The sequence below is a fragment of the Brienomyrus brachyistius genome, chromosome 9, assembly GCF_023856365.1.
Source record: "Brienomyrus brachyistius isolate T26 chromosome 9, BBRACH_0.4, whole genome shotgun sequence".
In the NCBI taxonomy this organism is placed as follows: domain Eukaryota; kingdom Metazoa; phylum Chordata; class Actinopteri; order Osteoglossiformes; family Mormyridae; genus Brienomyrus; species Brienomyrus brachyistius.
In genome coordinates, this window is record NC_064541.1 from 19,681,153 (window position 1) to 19,703,842 (window position 22,690).

The following is a 22,690-nucleotide window of genomic DNA, read 5'->3' on the forward strand; positions in this document are numbered from 1 at the left end:
AAAACATTTTTATACTCTCTGATTAACATACAGCACAAATAATGTGTGTGTCTTGACTAATTTGTCTTTTCAGTCTTTGTAGTTTCTGGTTGAAAATTTAAATTTTTTAAGTTGAAAAATTTTCAGTCGTTTCAAATTTCAAATCCGATACTTTATTTTAAATAAACAGGTAAGATCTTCATCTTCTGCTAGTGACGGATGTGGTGGTAGCTTCCTAAACCGGTCAGACCAAAACTCCCCCTCTGAGGCTACAGACTCAGACTTGTTAAGATGGATGCCCAGATGTTCCCAAGACAGCTGGGATATAAAGTTCCTCCGGTATGTCCTGGATCTTCGCCAGGGCCTCCACCTCGCCTGGAGCAGCTCCGACGGAAGCTGACCGAATGGCTCAAAGATGCTCCAATCCAATCCAGTGTAGTTCTCCACTCTCTTCGGAGTGACCATAACTGCCTTGAATTCGACAAGTGCTGATTCTCATTCCTGTTGCTTCACACTTTAATTGCGCACTGGGAGCCCTGGCTGGATTAGTCCGGAAGCGCAACTTCATCTGCAAATAGCAGGGATGTCAGTTTAAGGCATGGTTCTGCTTTGATATCCTGTCCTAGAAATTCACAAAGAAGTCGCCCTAACTCCCGCTACATTCATAAAGGAAACAAACAGCAAGGAGTGGTGACCCCCAGTACCCCACATACCCGCGGCACCTCCCACGACATCAGCCCGTGTACCCAGGGGGGGACCTACAAATTCTGGGACCCATGACAAAATGTTACCTTGGGCCCCCTGCTCAGGTTGCCACTTTTATTCTGAAGAAATATTAGTCTCTGGCAGAATTTGCTGAGAGGGCAGAGGGGGGGCCCATGGGACAGAATAGAGGTATAATGTTTCCTGTGTATAATTTATCATTTTTTAATATTCAAGGGCCCCCATAAAGTGCTGGGCCCTGTATGTCTGACTGGGTATTCGTGTCTTCATAACCCTGCATGTCTGACTGGGTATTCGTGTATTCATAACCCTGCATGTCTGACTGGGTATTCGTGTCTTCATAACCCTGCATGTCTGACTGGGTATTCGTGTCTTCATAACCCTGCATGTCTGACTGGGTATTCGTGTCTTCATAACCCTGCATGTCTGACTGGGTATTCGTGTCTTCATAACCCTGCATGTCTGACTGGGTATTCGTGTATTCATAACCCTGCATGTCTGACTGGGTATTCGTGTATTCATAACCCTGCATGTCTGACTGGGTATTCGTGTATTCATAACCCTGCATGTCTGACTGGGTATTCGTGTATTCATAACCCTGCATGTCTGACTGGGTATTCGTGTATTCATAACCCTGCATGTCTGACTGGGTATTCGTGTATTCATAACCCTGCATACAGTTTCTCCAATCTCCAAAGCACATATAGACTCTGTTAGAAAATTTCCAAGAGCCCTCACAGACGTGTGCGGGGGGAGGAGAATTCATCCAGGCCAGAATTACATTGTTCCCCTAAATCCTCAGTTCAGTGATCAGTGGGAGTCTCCACTGCACTAGGGTTTTCCCACCGGGGCTACAACCATAATGTCCTACAGCTGGAATACACCCACTGGCCGCCCTTTTAGGCACTATCACCCCTGTGTGCTGTTCCAGGGGTACTTTAACTGCCTTTAGTGAAATACTGAAGAGGAGCATTAGCCTGACAACAAGCAGACCCCTGACCACCACAGCAACATCAGCTGCAAAGGCAGACTCCAGTCCACCAGAGGTTTCCCACACTGCCTCCTGGTAAAAAGGCATTTTCATGCATTAAGGAGTTCCTCAAAGTCTTCCTTCTACCACTCAGCAATATCAGCAATATTAGTCAGTATATTCCCACCCCTGCAAGGTCCCACCTCCCCCTTCTGAAACATCAGGAATTTAGCCAAAACATCTTGAGGGCCATCTGATCTCTCCATTGCCTCTCCATGCCCAAGCTTGCTCCTCCATGACATCACTGCAGCCACTCTGGCCTGTCCATATCTTTCAGCTGTCTCAGGAGACCCCCGTGCAGCATTGCCCTGAAGGCCTCATTTTCCAGCTTGATAGCTTCCCTCAGCACAGGTGTCTGCCAGCAGGTCCTAAGGTTACTGCCGTGACCGACACTGATTGGCTTCTGGCCACAGCTCCTTGCAGCTAAAACAACTGAGGCCCTGAATGTAGTCTATTCTGAGCCCTGAGTCCCTCACCTCCATTCAGTGCATTTTGTTCAGCTGTGATCTGAACTGACCTCCGACAGAAGCCTCAGTCAGACATTGCCAGTAATCTTGGACTTCTCATCTGGGCTGTTCTGGTCCATCCAGCCTCCTCCCCATAGGCCAGATCCAACTCATTGCCAAGTGACCGAGAGTCACATAGCTTCAAGTCAAAGGGTACAATGATAAAGTCAACCAGTATCATTTGGCCTGGGGTTCTCTGGTACCATGTGCACTTATGAGCATTCTTGTGTTCAAACATGGCATTCATTATGGACAATTCCGTGGAGGAATCCAATAGCAATTCACCACATGGATTTAGATCTAGAAGCTCAATCACAGCCTTCAAGATACATTATATGGACAAATGTATTGGGGCACCTGGCCATTACCCCTACAGGAACTTTTATGACATCCCATTCTAAATCCATAGGTATGAATATGAAGTTGGTCCCCACTTTGCAGCTATAACAGCTACCACTCTTCTGGGAAGGATTTCCACAAGATGTTGGAGTGTGTTTGTAGGAATTTTGCCAATTCATCCAGAAGAGCATTTGTGAGGTCAGGCAGTGATGTTGGATGCGAAGGTCTGGCTCATAATCTCCATTCTAGTTCATCCAAAAGGTGTTTGATGGAGTTGAGGTCAGGGCTCTGTGTGGGCCAGTCAAGCTCTTCCACAGCAAACTCACCCAACCATGCCTTTATGGACCTTGCGTTGTACATTGGGGTACAGTCTCACTGGAACAGAAAAGGGCCTTCCTTCCCCAAACTGTTACCACAAAGTTGGAAGCACAGAATTGTCCAAAATGTCTTGGCATGCTGAAGCAATAAGAGTTTCCTTCACTGGAACTAGGAGCCCAACCCCTGAAAAACAACCCCATACCATTACCCCTCCTCCACCAAACTTTATAGTTGGCACATGCAGTCAGGCAGGGAAACCCAGACTCATCTATCAGACTGTCAGACAGGGAAGCTTGATGCGTCACTCTACAGAACATGTTTCTGCTGCTCCGGAGTTCAGTGGTGACGTGCTTTACCCCATTCCATCCAACGCTTGGCATTGTGCTGGGTGATATGAGGCTTGCATGCAGCTGCGCGGCTATGAGAGCCCATTCCACAAAGTTCCCAGTGTTTGTGCTACGGTTTATGCCAGAGGAAGATCGGAACTGTGCAGTCATTGAGTCCACAGAGGACTGCTGACTATTATACACTATGCACCTCAATACTTACCAACCTCTGCTACTTTACGTGGTCCGTCTCTGTCATTCCTAAATGCCTGCACTCTACAATAATACCACCAGTAGTTGACCATGGAATATCTAGCAGGGAACACATTTCACGAACTGATTTATTGCAAAGGCAGTATCCTATAACAGAGCTATGCAGAATCGCCCAAACTTTTACAACCTGACTGCATAGCTAGCTGCATCATTTTATACACCTGAATTCAGTGATTAAGAGGCATGTCCCAATAGTTTCATCCATATAGGTTATCTTCATCAGTAAGACCACTGCAGGAAGCACCTCATCCACTTTCTCCTAGAAGGCTGGGAACCCTGAACTGCAGTCCCATACAGGCACACAAACAACAGTCACGCTTTTCCTGTATTGGAAACCCGGTTATCAATTGGGAAAAACTCCAGTTGCATAGACCTCAGTCTGGGGTTAACAAATATCCCCACACCCCCCTGAAGCCTTTCATCATGGGGAACTCCAAAACAGGAGAGCCTCCACCCCCAATCAAGAGTTTGGAGCCAGGATCCACACTATGCATGGTGGTGCATATCTTTCCATCTCCCGCCCGAGCTCAGGTTCCTTCTCTACCAGAGGGGTAAGATTCCACATTTCCAAAGTCGGTGTCAAGGTCTGATTCATCTGCATCTTTCACAGTTATGCCTGCTGTACAAACGACACTGCAGCTGACCGCCATCTTTCTCCTTGTGGATGATGAGATTACAAGATGGCTTCATGTAATTGTTTAGGATTTACAGTTAAACATTCTTTTGTGCTTGCTCTGTGTCATTTGAAAGTGCTGCCACCATATTTTAAATATTCTGTGAAAGACGGTACCAGAATCACCTACAATGATCATATAAATCTTAGTGAAGATTGATATAATAATCAATAAGGGACCAGGGATTATTTTAGGCTACTCTTTCATTCATTTGTTTAACTATAATGGCACCTCAGCACTCTGTCATCCAGCCAAATGTGTGCTGGAGCCGATCTCTCTGCTCTCAGAAGCAAACAGCAGGCTGAGATGTCCTACAGTTTGGGACAGTTTGGGCTGTTTGTTGTCACAGTGTTCTGGAACTATCCCAGAATCGCTTCATTGTAACACTGTTGAGATGCCTGAATGGATTCGGAAATCTTACTGGAGGCAAACATTGTTGATGGCCCATACTGGAATACAGTCTCTCATCCACTGACAAGGTGCATAAATTGTCCCGAAGCCCTGAGTATCAATCGGGACATGCCACACATGTGATGACAGCAGTGTGATTTGGGAAGAATCCTGATTGATGTGGACAGGGTGTAATGATTTTCACTGAAAGCTTATTTACAGTAAAACAATGGTTATTGCCCTGCATACTGCATTGACAGAACTGGGCTGAAAAGTGTTAACCCTTAGCTGGGGTGAGAGTTTTGAATTGTACAGGAGCCCCTGTCACCACCAGTTAAAGGGTGAGCTGATAAAGAGTTTAAGCATTCAGCATTTTCTTTGGCCAATGGCTGATCAGAGATGTGATGTAACGCAGTAGATGAGGAAGCCAACCTGTTTGCCTCCACTATCTACCCAGCACAAAGAGATAAGCCGGCACAGCTGCAGCCACGTGGTATAAGTTGCCCACTAAGTGAAGACACGTGGGTGAATTCTCATCCCCTGGCGACGAAAAATAGTTTGGTCCTAGGAATTTAAATTCGCTCATTTGATTAAAACAATGCTAGATAACAACAGAAAAAACCATACCAAAGCAGTCAATGTTCAATACCATAGAATATTCTCCTGGCGGATACTAATTTAATGCAAATTCCACTCGAGAAATCTTATCCATCAATCAACGAAACACGAGGTATAAATCTTACCTTAAACATAATACAGTCGCATAAGCATTTCTTTCAAGCCAATGCCAACGTAAGTCTGGCAGCTTTGGATATTTCGAGAAAAAAAACACCGATGAAATTTTTATTTGAGTCCTTCTGTTCCCCTATTAGGACTAAACGATCATGTGCGCGAATATGGCCTAACAGTTAAATGCAAACATAACATCAAAATGACAGTCTGCGCACATTCATTCATACCAAACCAGCGAAAGTTTAGATAACTTATAGTACTCTTAAGAAGTGTTTTATATTTAACGAACGTGATTTTAATAAAGCAGTTACATTTAAATTATTATGAGAAGAATGCGTGCCAACCCAAAACCACCTTCGTCAGAATCAGCTCGCACTTCCAGCAAAATAATACGTAGCGTCTCTCATCTTTATATTGTATGTGACGCAGACGTTCTGTAAAAATCATTTCCCGTTGAGAGGAGATACTGCATGTATTGCTGTTGGTTTAGATGGCTTCTTTTTTGATGCTATAATTAAATTTGGAACAGTAATTACAGTTGCAACTGGCTTATTTCTAAATCAATTGATTGTCTATAATAATAGAAGTATGAGAAGCACTACCTGGGTATAACGGGTGCAGAAAATTAGTCATGGATTGATTCATTCTTTTTAAAATATGTGCTTATCAAGCTTTTGAGGGGAATTCAAGAACGTAAATTACAGAAAGAAAGGTCTATATGCTACAGGCTGTTTGCAGATCCAGCAGATTTTAAACTAGACTTTGCGGTCCATTTAACGCGCCATTAAAATTAACTGCCAAACTCCTAAGACTTAACCGTCAGCAAAGTAAGTAACGTGTCTTTTTGTGTGTGTATTTAATGTAAACGTGTGATTTACGCATTATGGAAAATAAAACTTTTTCTCGGCTTCGGTGCACGCAATCGCAATAATGCTTCCAATGTTATACTTTCCTGAGATTTACTGTGATACTATGTTAAATAGATTGATGTAACACTGACACGTCATAGCATCGTAAATTCCTATAACAACCCTGGGTATTTGAGGTTTGCTGCTGTAAAAATTTTACAACTAGTTAAAGTATTTTTCTAGTGCAAATTGGTAGAACTGAAACGTAATGTTTCTTAACGGAATGTTTGGTCGCCCATAATAGAGAACAGTATTAATAAATTTTAGAAGTCATAAAAATTTCTTGAGTGCATTTTTACAGCACAATTTTAAATTCTGCAAATAAGCTGATACTTTAACATACTGTTGTGTTTGGCGTGTGTTTTTAACTAAGAGGGTCTTTTTCGTTAACAGGCCAACTACTTGAAATTATATTCTTAAACAATTTGCACAGTCAATCCTCATGCACCCGATAGAAATGAAAATATCTGGTCAGGGCATTATCTAAAACTTTAAATGCAGACTAATAAAACAAGAAGATCGCGACAAATATCACTGCGTATGCATGTAGTTTTATGTAGTTTTAAATAGGACTGATGAGTCTATTGTTTCAAAGTTTTGAAAGCTGTGAAATTTTATTGTAAAATATTAACAGTCTTTCTAATATACAAAATTATACGCTCGTGGTTTTGTATCTCTACCCTTTCCAGGTGTAACGATTTTAATTCAAACTTACCTCATATCGTTTTCATTAATAAACAACGTAATAAATAAAATTACAAGAGAATTTTTCTAGCCAACGAGTTAATGTGTACTTTAGAATTGACAGGAATGATTCTACGTGATTTAATAATCCATTTGTTGCATATTGATAGCTGTAAGTGTGTCCGAGAAAAAATCTAAGCTGTCTTTGGATATGTCCACAGAGCCATCCAGAGATTTTGACAAACTGGGGGACATGGAATTTGAAAGGCGAAGGCATGAATCTGGCGAGAAAATTTGCAAGTCCTGAAAAGGAGAGACATCCAGGGCCGGGGAGCTGCAGTTGTCCATGTCGGACGAGCTCCCTGATCCCATGGTCGAGATACACACTTGGCCGGAAGGTGATTGGTTCGAGAAATGTTTCAGATTTTTGTCACTGCTGTTTAAAGGCGAGTGGATAAAGCTCTGGTAATCTCCAGCGTGTATATCTCGGGGAATATCAGGAGAATCGTTGTTTTCATCAAACAAGCAGTCCTCACTTTCCAAAAGAGCACCGGAGACATTGTTTATGGTCTGTTCCAGTACTGACTTCCCAGTGTTTCCTGCCTCTTCTGCCCGAATGAGTCTCCCGTCCAGATTATGGTTCTCCTTGCATTGCGTCTGTCGCTTGTGTTTCATCCTCCTATTCTGAAACCAGACTTTAACCTGCCTTTCAGTTAAATCCAAAGAAGCTGCGATCTCTACCCTCCTGGGTCTGCATAAATACTTGTTGAAATGAAATTCTTTCTCCAGCTCCAGGAGTTGCGTGTTGGTGTATGCAGTCCTCAATCTGCGAGATGCCGCGCTGCTATTCTCGGCAATGTCGTTTGCATCTAAATAACAAACAAATGTTTCCGTGACACACTACTATTGATATAAAAATGTATCACGCTAGCTCAAAATACAATGTACGCTACAATGTACTGCCATGGGGAAATGGAACCGATTGCAATTGTATGGTAAATTCCAGCAAAGGATTAAAACAGTATTGTTTAGCTAGAATCTGAAACCGATACAGAGGTTGACCAGCCTGGACACAGCCGTAATGAATGAGCCAGCGGCAGCTTCACTAATAGAAATTTATGACTGTACACATGCCAACCCTCTGGAACTAAACTACCGGGAAATACTGTACAGAAAATAATATGATTTAATCTTTATGTTCTTATTATTTGTCATAAAATGGTGAACAGTCATTTAATTGTATCAGTTGCACGAGCATCATAAACATATAGTGTCAGTCATAGAATCCACGGTATACAACGCCTCTCCTACCTTTTAGAGAAAAGCAAACCGGTCCGGACTCGACGGCAGTTGTACCAGACGCGGAAATTGGATTCTTCTTGGTGGTTTTTTTCTCTTTCATCCACGGATACTCCGGGGGAAGGGATGCGGCCGGCAAGGGGCTGCAGCCATGGAGGCTCTGTTTGGGCCGGTCGTGGCGGGGATGACTGCCGGCGTTTAAGCTGGGAATGGTCTGCTCAAAAGGAGGAGGAATGAGCGTGGAGAGTGAAAGCGTCGAGCTCTTGATTGATGAACTCTGAAATGAATCACTGACAGGGGGGAGAGACGTCAGGCACTCAGCAAGCGACGGTTGACTGTTGATAAAACCGCTCTCCTGCTCAAATTCGTAATTCATCTCCTCACCGTTACAGATTTGTAAAGTCCCCAATTACCTTAAATTTATTGCAGAAATAGAAATATTTAAAACCTCATTTATCCAATTCGATGTTTACAGCTGAATTGGGATGGTGCCGCTGTTAAACTATTGCATTGATGGAGACAAGGTTGAAATTAGACCGAAATGCTCGTCACATGATTACCTCTGTCCAATGGCAATTTGGGCTTTAATCAAAAGAGGCCACCGTGTGCTTGATCGATCCAAAAAGTCCGTATCAAACGCCTAATTCCGACGGGAGACTTTTATTTATACTCTCAATTGGTTTGTTTCAGCATTCTGCATAATATTTTAATATCACTCTGTGCGCAGCCACTCCGCGTTTCTTGCATTGTCCGTGAACATCAGAATGCTATCCGCACCTCACAAATCACGGCAGCACCTACGTCTTACGCCGGCAGTCATTAACAGAGTAAGCCATTAATCTTAAATGTTCTGACAGAAAATCCGAACAATCCAAGCCTGCTGGGGAGGGAAGGAATCCACCCTGCCTCCCCCATCCCCACCCCCCACTGAGACATAAAAAGCCACATACTCATGAACATGTATACACAAGAGCAATATTTTAGTCGGTTTAATATTTCCAATAATGCTAAAATAGACACATAGAATTTCTAGTTCTATCACGATCTATATATAATTGTTTTTGCGTCGTACAATATTTTATAGGCTTCCATATTAATAACGGAAAACAATGCATATAATTACGCTCAGATATAGGCCTAAATATTTGTTTATTTAACAGTAACACCGAGGACTAAGCATGACTGATCTTTGGATCCGGGCATCACTCCTGATCATATGGGGAATTACAGATGATTGGTAAACATATAACCTATTATGATTTAATATTAAAATATATTGAATGGTTGAATAAGATCTTCACCTTTTAAAACTACGACAATTCTACGACAATTGGAAAATTCTTAATATAATTGTTACATAGGCTTACGCTGTATCTGCATATATATATATTTTAAACTAAGAAAGTTTAGTAGGCCGTTCTTCTTTTACTGCTTGTCTTGCAAACAAAGAGGACTGGAAGGGTAGCTATCAATCTTGCTAGCCAAAAGGTCTGACAGCTTAGTGCCCCGAGACCGCATTTAAACATTCGCCGTCTTAAATGTGAAGCAGCCGGCCAAAGCTGAGGAGAGCTACATTTAACTGAATGCAGGCTTCATACCTAAAATATAAATGTTTCAATGCTTTAATGTGTATGTTGTTCTGGCTATGTGCATTCGGTGAGTTACAAACGTGTATTTAAAACTGATTAACGTTTCATACTTAGTATAGCGCTTACTGTGCCTTTAGCCCAGATTCAATTGTTTTTAAAAAAAGCAATGGTTTTGCAATTAGATACTACCTCTGTGAGCGGGAAACGAGTGGGTGTCGGTATTATGCAAAAATTCAGCTCACTCCAACGCGTTTTCTATCTTAGAACAAAACTGTGTCTTTCCCCCAAGTGTTAGAATATAACGACAGGAACTCAATTTATTCCGTAGAATGGGTTCGTTTATTTTAGTGTGTCACATAAACATCAACGTATTTCAATAACAGACAAAAGCAACGTGTATCAGCTTGACTTTCGTGTTCCGGCTAGAATTGAATCAGAGAAGAAATGCTTTCTCGAAAAAGCTCTCAGAAAATCAGACAGAAAACGTAAGTATATTTAAACTAAATACAAAATTGTTTATTTCTCAAAATTATACATCAGGGCAAGATAAAATATAAACGATAGATATTTCAGTAGCCCACGAACTCCATTTGTGAAACAATCGCTGTCGATCTGGACAAGAACCTTACATCAACTAATCAACTTTAATATAAACTAATATTAGCCTATTTCACTGCACTAATTTTCCGAAAAAAATAAGTAATATGGGGCTATTTATTACCTATAAATATATTTAGACACTAATGTATAAATAATACATATTTTCATTGAACGTCTGAAGGCCCAGGTCGTTTAGTTTAATGTTGGAATGGATGTTTTCACAAGTCTATGGAGCGTAACTGTGCAAACATACGCAAGAGTCTAAGAAAACCAATGATAAAATGTTATATATTTGTAATGAAATGCTTTTTAAGTCTGTTGATGGAAGAGAATGAAGCTCTCTTTCATGAAATCCAATTATTCGAATGTAGTGCTGTTTCACACGGTTTTAAAACACTATATCTAATATATATATATATATATATATATATATATATATATATATATATATATATATATATATTTGATCAAAGGTGGTCAAGTGTGTTTGTAATAACACGTTGTCATCTGTCATCTGTGTGTATTTCAATTGGAATTTTGATTAACACTATATTAGTATTAGACCTAATATAATAACTTAATGTATTTTCATGCAAATATATGCGAGCTGTTAAACGTTGCAAAATAATTTTGCATTATTTCTGTTCAACATCGAAAGACACAAGAATGGTTTGACTTGGTTTGAAATCGTGCGTTGAATATATCACGATTACGATTGTCCCGCTGTTAAGAGAAGCGATGTACATATAATGCCGTATCATAGGATATATATATTAGAACATCTGTCTATAAACCAAGTTCAGAATGCTTTTAATTCAAGTTCATGTGACATTTTCAAGTATGCAAACTAATGACATGCACAAAAATCAGCTGTACAGATTTACCGTTTACATACTTTAAAATGTTTATATGAACTTCAAATAATGTGTAACGTATATATTGAATTAATGTATAAATTATGTATTTTGAAGTTATATAACCTCACGTGTTTACAGGTCCTCTAAGCAATATTTAAATTGATCTAAAAAAAAATACATTTTCGGTGATCCTTTTTTTTGTTTGTTTGACGGGTTTCTCCGCAGCAGCTTACAACTGTGAGCGCACAAGTTCGGCCAAAGTTTAATATAAGGCATTTCAAGCATATACTTTGAAACGCAGGGTACTTCATAAAGGTATTTCGTTTTGAAGAAGATCACCAAAACCCCGAGTCCTGATTTTGTTCAAATGAGCTAAACTGCTTTACATGTCACGTGGTGTAAAACAATTAATGAAGTCTTCTTGTGTGGCGCCGTCCTCATAGTCCCAGGTTTCCGCCCACTGATACATTGCAATGTCTATCCAGCCATCCATCTAACAACTGTTTATAATGGCCACGGTCGTAGAGAGACACCCTAGACGGGATGAAACTCAAATGTTTAAATGAACTGCATGTTTTTGGAATGGGAGGAAATTGGCAATAGCCTACAGTGGAAACCTGTACCACGCGGGGACAACATGCCAAAGAACAAAGGCAAACGGAGCCAGGATTCGGACCCTTAACCTTTGGGGGTGGGAGAAAAGAGCCATACCCAAAAAAATAATGTATCAAGAAAGCATGCTACCGCAATATCATGTCAATGTATCCGAAAAGAAAAATCTCGCTGATGCTTGTTTGATGGACGTAATACAATGTACAATATGTTGGACTGCATGAAGATTTTGCTCTTTGTTTTAAGGACAATATGCGCCGTTCTCTACACTGCACATTCCTTTGGGAAAGACAGGAAGTTTGCTTATATGCCTCTTGGGGGTGCCGGACATGACGTAGTTGCATTGAAGTCTTGCTCTGATAGTTGGATAAATGGATGAATTGAGTACATTTTTAAATTCTTCCAACCAGTGAACCCATAGTTAAGAACCTGCCTGGCTATGTACTGCTGAACTTCAAGGGATTCCCGGAGATGCAATCCTGTACTTTGCGATGCTTTCTTTCTTCATCATGCTTATCTGGAAGAAGCATATTTGGCTTTTATTTTTTTTATCCGCATGCAGGATGCCGTGTCGAATTTTGCATATTTTTTCCGTTAAGCCGAAGATGTTTTATGATAAATCATGTAGTTTTTGGTTCTGTTTAATATGTAAAACCATGCCGCATTCTCGGATTGTTTAATGATAGTGTTGAGATTCTTTATATTGGGTTACCTAAGCATATACATTTCTGGTATAGCTGAGTTTATAAAGTGTCGAGTACATGTATCTAAGTATTTATTTAATGTTATTTGCCCGTAGGTGTGTTATATGTTTGCAGTATGCTGTCTCTAATTTTACACGGATCTTTAGAGGTATAACTCTTAATTTACAAGACCATGCTTTCTGTCAGAGGCAGCCTAAGCAAAATAAATAAATAAATAAAAATAAGCAGCGCCCTTTTAAATCAGCTAATACTCTATCCCACGTGGCATCTTCTTCAACATCGTATCGTATGTTTGTTTTAGGATTTATCACAACCATTACAGTGCTTATGCAACTCTAGTGCTGTTACTAGCGTTCTGTGTAGGCTATAGCTGACTAAATGTACTGATGACTTGTCTATACCAGACCTTTGCCCAGCAGTTGTGTGTTTACGTGGGCGTTAGTGTAAGGAATTGTGTATGTGAATACCGGGAGAATTTAAGTGAATCCCATTCGGGGTATTTTGTTTTATTTATGTAGGCCTATTTTGTGTTTATAATGTTTTGCATCCTTGGTCTACTAAATGTCTACTAAATGTCATTAAAATTAGAGCGGGTGTACTGCTATTAAAAAGCTGCACAGATTTTCTGTTGGGACATTATTTCTACCTCCCGTGTAATCGATGCAAACAAGTTGCGTAAAATACACCTTGGGAGACGGTGCAGGGCGGCTCTCGGGAATATCCAGATGAGCCCTTATCTCGAGGAGCAATTTGTGTTTAAATCTTCTTAGTTTCGCGGCACAGTTGATGGGAGCTCATTTGCTAGGGAAACTTCACGGAGTCTGGACCTGAGACGAAGCACATTGTTGTTGATTTGTGATTAAAAGCGTGTGCTTCGCTTAACGGGTCACCGCTGCGAGCCGCACATTTGCAGCCGATCTCGTTTCCTCGTATTCGGCGCTAGTTGGGTTAGACTTCCTCGTCTTACTGGTAGATTTAGTGAGGGGACATTGTTTTTCCGAATGTCACATTACACAACACACGGCCTTACCGCGATATTTGCACAAATAACGGAACAGGTCCCCTAAGGACGGAGAAATACAACAATTTACTTGTCAGGATTCTAATAAAATTATATTCTTGTCATGATAAAAGTGTTTGATCGATACTCGCAACTGTAGTCAGAATAATGCTAGAGTATTTCAGTAGTAGGCCTATACACACACACACAGGCACACACACATGCTGTTTTCACTGAAGACCCCCTGCGTGAAAACCCCCTGCGTGAAGACCCCCGCCACCCTGTGTTTCAGGTTTTAACCAAACCGGTCTCAGTCGTTTGTGCTGCTTTGGTGTCTGAGGGAAATGCTGTTTGTGAAAGAACAGGGAAAACGTTAAAGTCAACTAGAGGTCAAAAGCATGATAGTCTTGAGACCTAGGCTGGCAAAATAATAAATGTTTGTTTACGTGGTGAAATCACAACTGTGGAGTTTCGCCCCAACATTTGCGTGTGATTTGAACCAAAACGGTCTCAGTCGTTTGTGCTGCTTTAGTTTTTGAGGTATAAAATTTTGTTAACATGGTCACATGACACCACCGTGAAGTTCTATTAATTACTATTTCAAAACGTTTACATTTAGATCGATAGTATAACAGACATGTTTTATTAGATTAATAAGGTATATTCAGCTCAACAGCGCTACGTTTTGTCGATTATAACCGTATATTGAGCGCAATGAGAATTGTTTCAGTTATTTTATTTATCATTATGGTATATAACATCCGCAGGGCAGTGCATAGCAGTGTTGGCTTTAATTATACTGGACCTTGGTTCGAGTCTCCGCTCTGGCTCCGTGTATGGAATTCGTGTGCCCTCCTCGTCTCATCCTGGAGTTTTCTCTCGCTACTTCGGTAACCCCCGCAGTCCAAAATCAAGCTGAAGTTAACTGGAATTATCAAATTGTGTGCGTGAACTCGCGGGCACTGTGATGGCTTGGCGCCCCATCCTGGGCTGTTCCCTGCCTTGTGCCCATAGGCTCCGGACCCTGAAAGTTACAGGAAAGAGATGGCTGGAATCCATTTGCGAACATCTTTTAAAGGATTGTTTTTATTAATTCACTAATTAACTTAAGGCAGGTGCTCTGGAGGGCTGTGTCAAGTCACGCGCCTCTACATGGCCAAACGGAATATTGCAGTGTTCAGAAAGCCGAACATATAAGAAAACGAAACTTTCTACATTTATTACACATTTAGAAGTAAATGTTACAACACAGACGCATGTCATAATAATTCAAATAATTGTATAAGAATTGTAAAACATAATAGGCCTAGTATATAGAAATATATAAGTACAGACATTTATATTACCATTAGGTATAGTGTCATCTGCTTGTCAACACGCCTAGCACGCGAATCAATTAGGCTAAACTACTAGTCGATTAAAAAGTAATTGTTGCACTTAATATGAGTTTTAAAAATAAGTTCAAAGGAAGTAGTGCGTTTCTATGTAGGACCTACCTGCGCTCTTACGAGAGTGGGAAAGAACACTCCTTCGTCTTGATGTGCTTCAACTGACCGACACTGACTGGGTGGATGTGAAAGGAAAACAGGCCAAGTATGTGGATTCGAACAAATATGAGTCATTCTCACGAACATTTGTTTTTGATTTCTAAAATCAGGTTGACGGCAGACTCGCATTGGGCCTATATTATTCTCTAAAATGTCGAGTTTGCCTCTGGGATAGTTAATCAGTGAAAAAAACAACTGAAGAAATTAACGCATATCTTATTGTACTAATTGATTGTCTGTTGTGGCTTATTTGCAATAAATGGGACTGGAGAACGTGCTTTTTGGACTCAAGAGTGAGAATAGACCCCTCACTGAATACAGCTGTTTCAGTCATGGATCCCGGTACTTTTATGTTACCTTTTTCAAAGTTTTAAGCTAGAATTATACAATTGAATTTTATATTAGATTTATTCATTTATTTAGATTGTGCAAATATCACATTAATCGATGGAAACAGAGTCCCAGGAAAACGTGCCGGTTTTCTTCAGGGCGGTGTAGTTGATAGTCTACCTCGATGTCTTCTGTCCCGTCATTTGTGTCAGCCTCATATTGTTGGAATGTCATATTGCTCATTTTATGTATTTCCTGCAGTGGAGGATGGAAACAATTATTTCAGCGCTATGTTATCATCTATGGCCTGACAAAGCGTAAACGACTCGGCTCTTCTCCTTACCAGCAATGACGAGCGTCAGAGACCGCCTTCAACTGGGCCGTTTTCAGAACCATTTTACAGAGCTCTTAAGCACCATGGAAGTTTAATAATGCAGTATTGAATAGATCATTTCAGTAATATATCTGAAGATTTCTCCAGTGAAATCTAAAGGTATAAGTCCAAATGAAAAGTATTTTATATGTGCAGCGAAAAGATATTAATATTTTAGTCTATATCTGGCTATATGTATCTTGCAGATACAAACCGTTTAAGATACCGAGTCATACTGAAGAGGACTAAGCCAGTTAGTCTAATACTACTAAATATATCAAATGTTTATCATAGTTCCTATTAAGACATTTTCGGATTTATTATTTGGCGTATTTGGATGCTATGTTTGAGAACATACATAAACCCATCCATCCATTTTCTTTAACCGCCAGCGGTTCGCTTAGGTGCTTATCAATACGCGCACTTAACTGTTCTCGCGCGCCAGTTTGACTTCATCTTCAATTGCCGAAATAGTTCAGAATTCAGATACTCAGGAACAGAAGTGCGGAGGACGGTAAAAAAAATCCCCGAACGTCGTTCTTGCAAAGTCCCAAATGCCCAAGGATGCATCGTCTGGATCTGTCATTACTCCATCGGAGTCAACCGTGGATTTGAATCACGCATGCGCTGTCGATCTGAGTCAACGGTGTTTAAGTATAATACTTTTAAGCTATTCAAGTAATAATGGACTTTAGACCATCTGCCAAACCTGCACCCTCAGGGCTGCCAAGTCTCACGCATCTGGCGTGACAATCACGCTTTCTGACTCATGCTCACGCAAGAAATCCTACGGCAAATCCACATTATTACATTCTAAACCCAAAATTAGCTACATCAAAAGCGTCGGGTGGTTTGCAAACCCTACAGACTATAGAGAATTAATAAAACTGCTACGTGCATGTAAACGGTTGTGCAGACTTGTCTCAAATTGGAAATCTCACGCCAGCCTGTTGACCAAAGTTGGCAACGCTGTACCCTTACCAGTTCTAGAAAGTTAAGGTCCATCTCGTGTATTTTCATGAATTTTTACAAAATGGCTGATTACCTTTAATTGTCTGTATTGACACTTATCCTGTAATTACGGCATAGCCTATACTTGCCAACAAGAACAATCCAATGACTCATTGCGTTCCAAGTTCGTGCTTAGGAGAAACGCTATATGCTAAGAACAGAAGTATGTTCTTTGGTACAGGATAAATTTAAATAGGGAACTGTACCTCGGCAATGGAAGATTATGTCAAACGGGTATGTGAGAACACAAGATCGGTCAAGTACGGATAAACCACGTAAGGTTGGATCACTATACATTTGACGTTCATTTTGGGGCTTCCTATTGTGACGTGAAGAGAAATAAATTAAAATTCATTCCAGTTCGGGCACCTTCATGATTGGCACGATAATTGGTAACAGTATAAAACTTGCGAATTAAAAATAAGTGTAACAGAAAGTGAATGTCACAATGACCATTTAGATCAGGCTATTCTGCACCCCAGGCTTGGTATTACATATTAAATTACGTCTTGTACAACGCACAACAGGGCCCAGACTGTTCTAGTTAGTCACATTTTATAGCTTGTGAAATTATTTGATATATTTCAATAATTTTTCAAATATATTTCAGTGTATGATTCTGTTGTATGATCAACATTTTAACTCCAATTACATGACCCCATCCATCCCTACCCCAATAAAAAAAAATTAAACAAAATAAGTAAAATATTGATAATTACAGTGAATCGACATACAGTTGGAGATGGATGGATAGGGGAGCTGAGTCTTTACTTGGGGGGGGGGGGGCTGATGGCAGACATATATAATATAAAAAGCTATTCATGAATCAAACCAATAGATGCACATGTAAATGGGGGGTAGGGCATTTTAAAATAAACATTCTAAAATAGGCAAAACGATGCCCCTGCAGTAAATACAATTATATTTAAATGATTCCTGGATCAAAACCCTTAGCGCTTGTGCAACACAGAGACTAAGCTACAACTGCCATATAAAAATGCACATTAAAATCTCCAGATTTGTCTATTTTAGTTCAACAACTCATATTAATTTACATACCCGAACAAACTGGTTTGGGACCAGTCAGTGTGACAATTTCTATCGGCATAGTAATCAGTACATTATATATGTACTAAGGTATGTCAATGTTACTGCTCTGCTTTGCGAAGAACAGAGTTGAGATGCCGGGTAAGAGAGTGTGCGATCCCGTCAGAAACGCGAAATCATGGCATTCAGCTACGGAGGCCGGCATGCTGCTGCCACTCTGCTCATCTCCTGGAATTTCCCAATGATGGTGCAAGGAGTCCGTGCTCACAGATAGAATCCTACAGAGGATTCTGGGCGAGGGTGCGAGACATCATCCAAAAGAACGAAGCATCCTTACTATGGAATTTAGGAGCTATAATTACCTGTATTGCAGATGTATTGCAACAAATACAAACAGCGTAGGGAAACGAGTAAAATTTTCTCAACAGTTTTAAAGTGTTTAATCTAGGCTTGGGGCGTAGTACGTTAATATGGCATACCGCGATAGACGATAAAATTAGCCATCCCCAAACCCAGAATCTTATCACCAGGATTTCATAATGCCGGAATAGTGCAGCTTTTTAAAATACTATACATCACGGTATAATGTCAGGACAGTATGAAAAATTAGACATACGGGAACCTCCTACCCTCCTTAGACAGTTGCTTACAACAAAAAACAATTATTCCTCTACTCATTCGTCATTGATCGGTAATCTTTGAAAGTCCGTACTGCCACCTACTGGAAATACCTACTCAATTAGCTTGCATATGTGCCGTCGATGTGCATCGAAGCTCACGATTTCTGCTTGACATTTTTTGCTCTTTTTTCATCAACTTTATTAATGAATCAACTCACCGATATGTGCAGACAATCAGTAACAAGAATACAGGAACAGACACAAAAATCTGTTCTCCGAAACCTTCTTAACGCTATACGTCATTCGTAAGTTCTACCTTAAGTTCCAAGATGTTCTCTGAAATGTTCTTAGCTAAGTATACCTTTTGTAAGAGATACTTTTGTAAGGCCATGTCTGATCAAGCCTTAGCTATCACATTTCGATTTCAGCTCATACCGCTAGTGGCTCCCACTGTTCCCACCGCACGTCTCTGAAATTAGCAAAAGGCTGTTAAGAAATATGTAGGCCTACACTAATAATTCAGCAGTTGTCAATCGTTTTACTCCACAGCTGATTACCTATTTTAGATAATGAACTTGTCGGCCTATAGCCTAATGTTTGTTGTCTGACTAATTTTAAGAATTACATTGTCCAAAAAAGACTCTCGGTGTGTTTTTTTCATATCTATTTAGGGCGACCCGTGTACCTAAAGGAATAGAATAAAGAATGACGTAGAAAATAACAAGTGGGGCGGCTCACTCGTCAATGTACAAACGACATTACAAAATAGATTTCTTTGGTTACTGAGGGTTTCAGGAAACACTCGCTAATTAAAAAACTATATTAAGTACTTGATAACGAAGTAGGCCTATGCCCCCCCCCCCAGACTAGTCTTTTAGGATTTATGATTTTTTGTTATTATGTTTGGGCTTGTTTATCTTTCGCAAAAAAATCGTTAATCATGCATTGAGTTATTGAAATAACTGCCCCTGTAACTGTTGTGAAACTGGATGGTTGGAATAATTAAAAAATTCTCACGATGACTACTGGACTTAAGCCAAAAATATGTTTTTTTACCGTGTCGACTTTTTGTTAAAATTCCATACTTCACTAAGGCGTTTTCCAAATTTCATCACAAGTAAACACATTCAGCACATATACACATTAGGCGCGTTCGCTCGGTCTAATTATGCGGGTCACATATTCCAAACCCATGGACGTATGAGTATTGCTCAAAATCGTGACTTTGTGTTATTTCTATAGTTCGTTCATTTATACAAGTTATGTACAGCTATTTCATTAGAGTTTAAAATTTATTTAATGGATTTAAGTTTTTAAGTCTAAATTAATCAGGAATATTTTCCTAATTGTTAAATTGGTGGCAAGTTTATATATATATATAGAAATGACGTGTACGCTGCTTTTTACCTAACGTACTGCAGTGCAATCAGTGTGTCAGACAAATGCTGTAAATTTATCGGTATCGAAATTATGACTTATCCATTAAGGTTTATGATCCTCACTTTCGCTTCGAAACAAAAACCACCAACGCAAGAACTAACACCATAATGTCTATAGTAATAACGTTCTGTCAGCCAGGCTGCCTTCAAGCTATAACAATGAACCTACCTGAAATTCGCATGCACGGCTACATCCGGAAATTGTGATCCACCTGCGAGATGTACTTTCTGAGCTCGTAACAGCTGCCTCTAGTTAGGTAACTGCAGAAACTATTTTATTCAGTACATTAGAAATGCAATTACTGGCTCCCAAGTATCTATTGTAGCCAGAGGTGAACAGAGAGAACACTAGCTATAATATCCTGGGCTGTTGACACTAAAAAGACGGGGAGGAGGGGGCAGCACGCTGTACGTGCTTATAATGCTCTCTCTGTGCCCTGTATGGTTGAGTGCGAAGGAGCGCTTGGTCAACAGTTTTAAAAAGCAATTTCCCCACTATATATATATAACAGTCTATTCACACAGCAAGCAAAACTAGTAGTTTGGCTCAATAATTTCTTCGCAAAACTATTAAACTTTGTTTTTACGAGTTAACGTGATAAACGACAGAACTGCGCGCGATAAACGGTAGGGTATACGGGGAGTTTTTTTTTTTTAAAAAAAGCGAGGTTCGGTCACATGACTATTAAAAACCAATCGTTTTGTGGTTTAAAAAACTGGAAAGGGCAGGTTGCAAAATGTAGAAGAAACTGCACACGACGTCAACATTTTTGGAAAATAAAGAAACGAATGGATCAGAAAATCATGTTCATCAGATATTTTATTTTTAATGCACATTTTGTCAGTATGGGGATAGAGAATTTTGAAGTGACGTATTTAAAAATAATTCCCAGACAAAAAACAAAATCAGATTTAACAGAAATAAATGTTGTTTCTCTAGCTTGAGTTCCATCTTACAACCGTATAAATACTCTAAACTCTACATTTTCTAGACCTGCGCTTTTCAGCTCAAATACTACATTCACGAATATAATGTAGGCCTACTTATCTATTTTTGATTACCATATCCAGTAGCGATGAACTAAAAATATATTTTCTTTTTGTAATTAGCAACATTTATGTTTAGAAATAAGTAATATTTAAAAAATGGACAATGAACGTGTTAATTGGCATATCTAATTGTAGACTGGCAATTTCCACGTAACTGTTTTCGTTCAGATTTTACAGCACACCTGTGTAAGAAAAGGTTTTGCTGTTTTTCTTTGAATAAGGTTTATTTAACGGTTTATTCTAAATGTTTTGGCTATACTTTGGTACGCTTTGTATTTCATATTCCTATATAAAAAATTTTGTATTTGCCTCACGAATATAATGTGAGTCTGCCGTATGCTGTTTGTGGCATAAAGAAGACGCATGCGCACCTTTTACCGTTTGTATCAATGTTGCTTAAACTAAAGACAATGAATGATGGGTGATGAGTTGGGTCTATAATTAAAAGTAGTACTAATAATAATAACAGGATCTATTTGCATCATTAGTAATACACGTTTTATGACAGGTGACTGAATAAATAGAAAAGGTTGGTGTCAATGCTACGCAGTTTTGTAGGCCACCTTGTAAAGAAGCTATATCCTACAGTCTTAAAATGACGCTACAGTTAGACTATTTCACTGTTCGACAGAATAAAGCAGCGCGCAGTCAGTATCTATCATCCTTTGTCGAATTACGTTGCGTGTAGTAAAACAAAATCTGAAATTGTGGTATAATTCGTTAACCTATATCTTTTTGTTTCTCCAAAAACCTAAAAAATATTTACCCTTTTTTTACGAATCGTTGCTGCCATCTCTCGGTTATCTCTTGAAATACCAGAATGAAACGAGTTTGGTCATTGTTATAGTCGATTTTAACGAACGTGCCTTTTTTTGTATATGACTGTTAGTGTTAAAGTCTTGCAACGGATGCCGAGTAGCACAATATCGAACTAGAATGCGTGATATCGCTGGGTACTTATTTACGCACTGAGTGACGCACGCACGGACACGGAGAGCTCTTACAGAAGCAAGAAACGAGAAGGTTCGAAAAAGGAGTGACTCGATCTATTCTAAAATGTCCAAAGAATCGCCCTTATTTAAAACTTTCCCAGAGCAGGTACAACAAAGAAGGAAAGGGGCCATGTACAGAGACTCTAATAAAATGGGGGTATTTCCGCTTGCCTTTTGTGTAAAGAGGTAGAACAACAAATGGATGCGCGTTTTGAAAGTAACCTATTCGAGGCTGAACAGTCATAAACCAATAAAAAGCGAAATTCCAGACAGAATGGCAGACCGCACAATTTATTGCGCTATCGCAGGACATGCCTTTGAAGTTTGGGTCATCCGCAGAGGAGCGCTGGATTTAGAAAAATAAGTCCGAAAGGTGGAAAATTATTACTCAGCTTAATATAGACATTTGTGTACAGTGAAGATTTCCTGCACAAAGTAATGTCAAAGCTGATTTTTAATTTCTTACTTTTAAATACGTCTCCCCAAATAACCTTATTATTTCCCAATCTGATTAACCTGTTATGAAACGTATTACTCAAAATATAAATTAAATGTTTACATAATCGATATAAGTCAAACAGAATTTTGCGTTTTTTTTCCCGGAACCTTTGAATCAACTGTCATGCATTCAGCGTTTTTCTTGTGTTTTACTCTCTCACCCTCGAGCTTGTTGCACCCCATAAACAGTTACAGCCGCGATTGTCTTTTATTGCTGCAGATACAACTATAGCAACGTCC

General features: G+C 39.8%; 1 protein-coding gene across 3 annotated transcripts; it reads right to left on the reverse strand.

Moving 5' to 3' along the window:
- Positions 1-6,793: 6,793 nt before the first annotated feature.
- Positions 6,794-20,392, reverse strand: hoxa2b (homeobox A2b). 3 transcript variants are annotated; one of them, XM_049026666.1, is made up of 6 exons: positions 20,080-20,392; positions 15,601-15,675; positions 15,040-15,106; positions 14,349-14,567; positions 8,194-8,395; positions 6,794-7,751 (listed from the first exon to the last, which is right to left on the reverse strand). In XM_049026666.1, the coding sequence occupies exons 4-6, from the start codon at positions 14,406-14,408 to the stop codon at positions 7,024-7,026; spliced, it is 990 nt and encodes a 329-aa protein (XP_048882623.1). In that variant the 5' UTR covers positions 14,409-14,567; positions 15,040-15,106; positions 15,601-15,675; positions 20,080-20,392; the 3' UTR covers positions 6,794-7,023. The 3 variants fall into 3 exon arrangements, with proteins under 3 accessions (XP_048882623.1, XP_048882624.1, XP_048882622.1); XM_049026667.1 differs by having other exon boundaries at positions 15,040-15,675; XM_049026665.1 differs by lacking the exons at positions 14,349-14,567; positions 15,040-15,106; positions 15,601-15,675; positions 20,080-20,392 and having other exon boundaries at positions 8,194-10,740.
- Between the last annotated feature and the right edge of the window lie 2,298 nt (positions 20,393-22,690).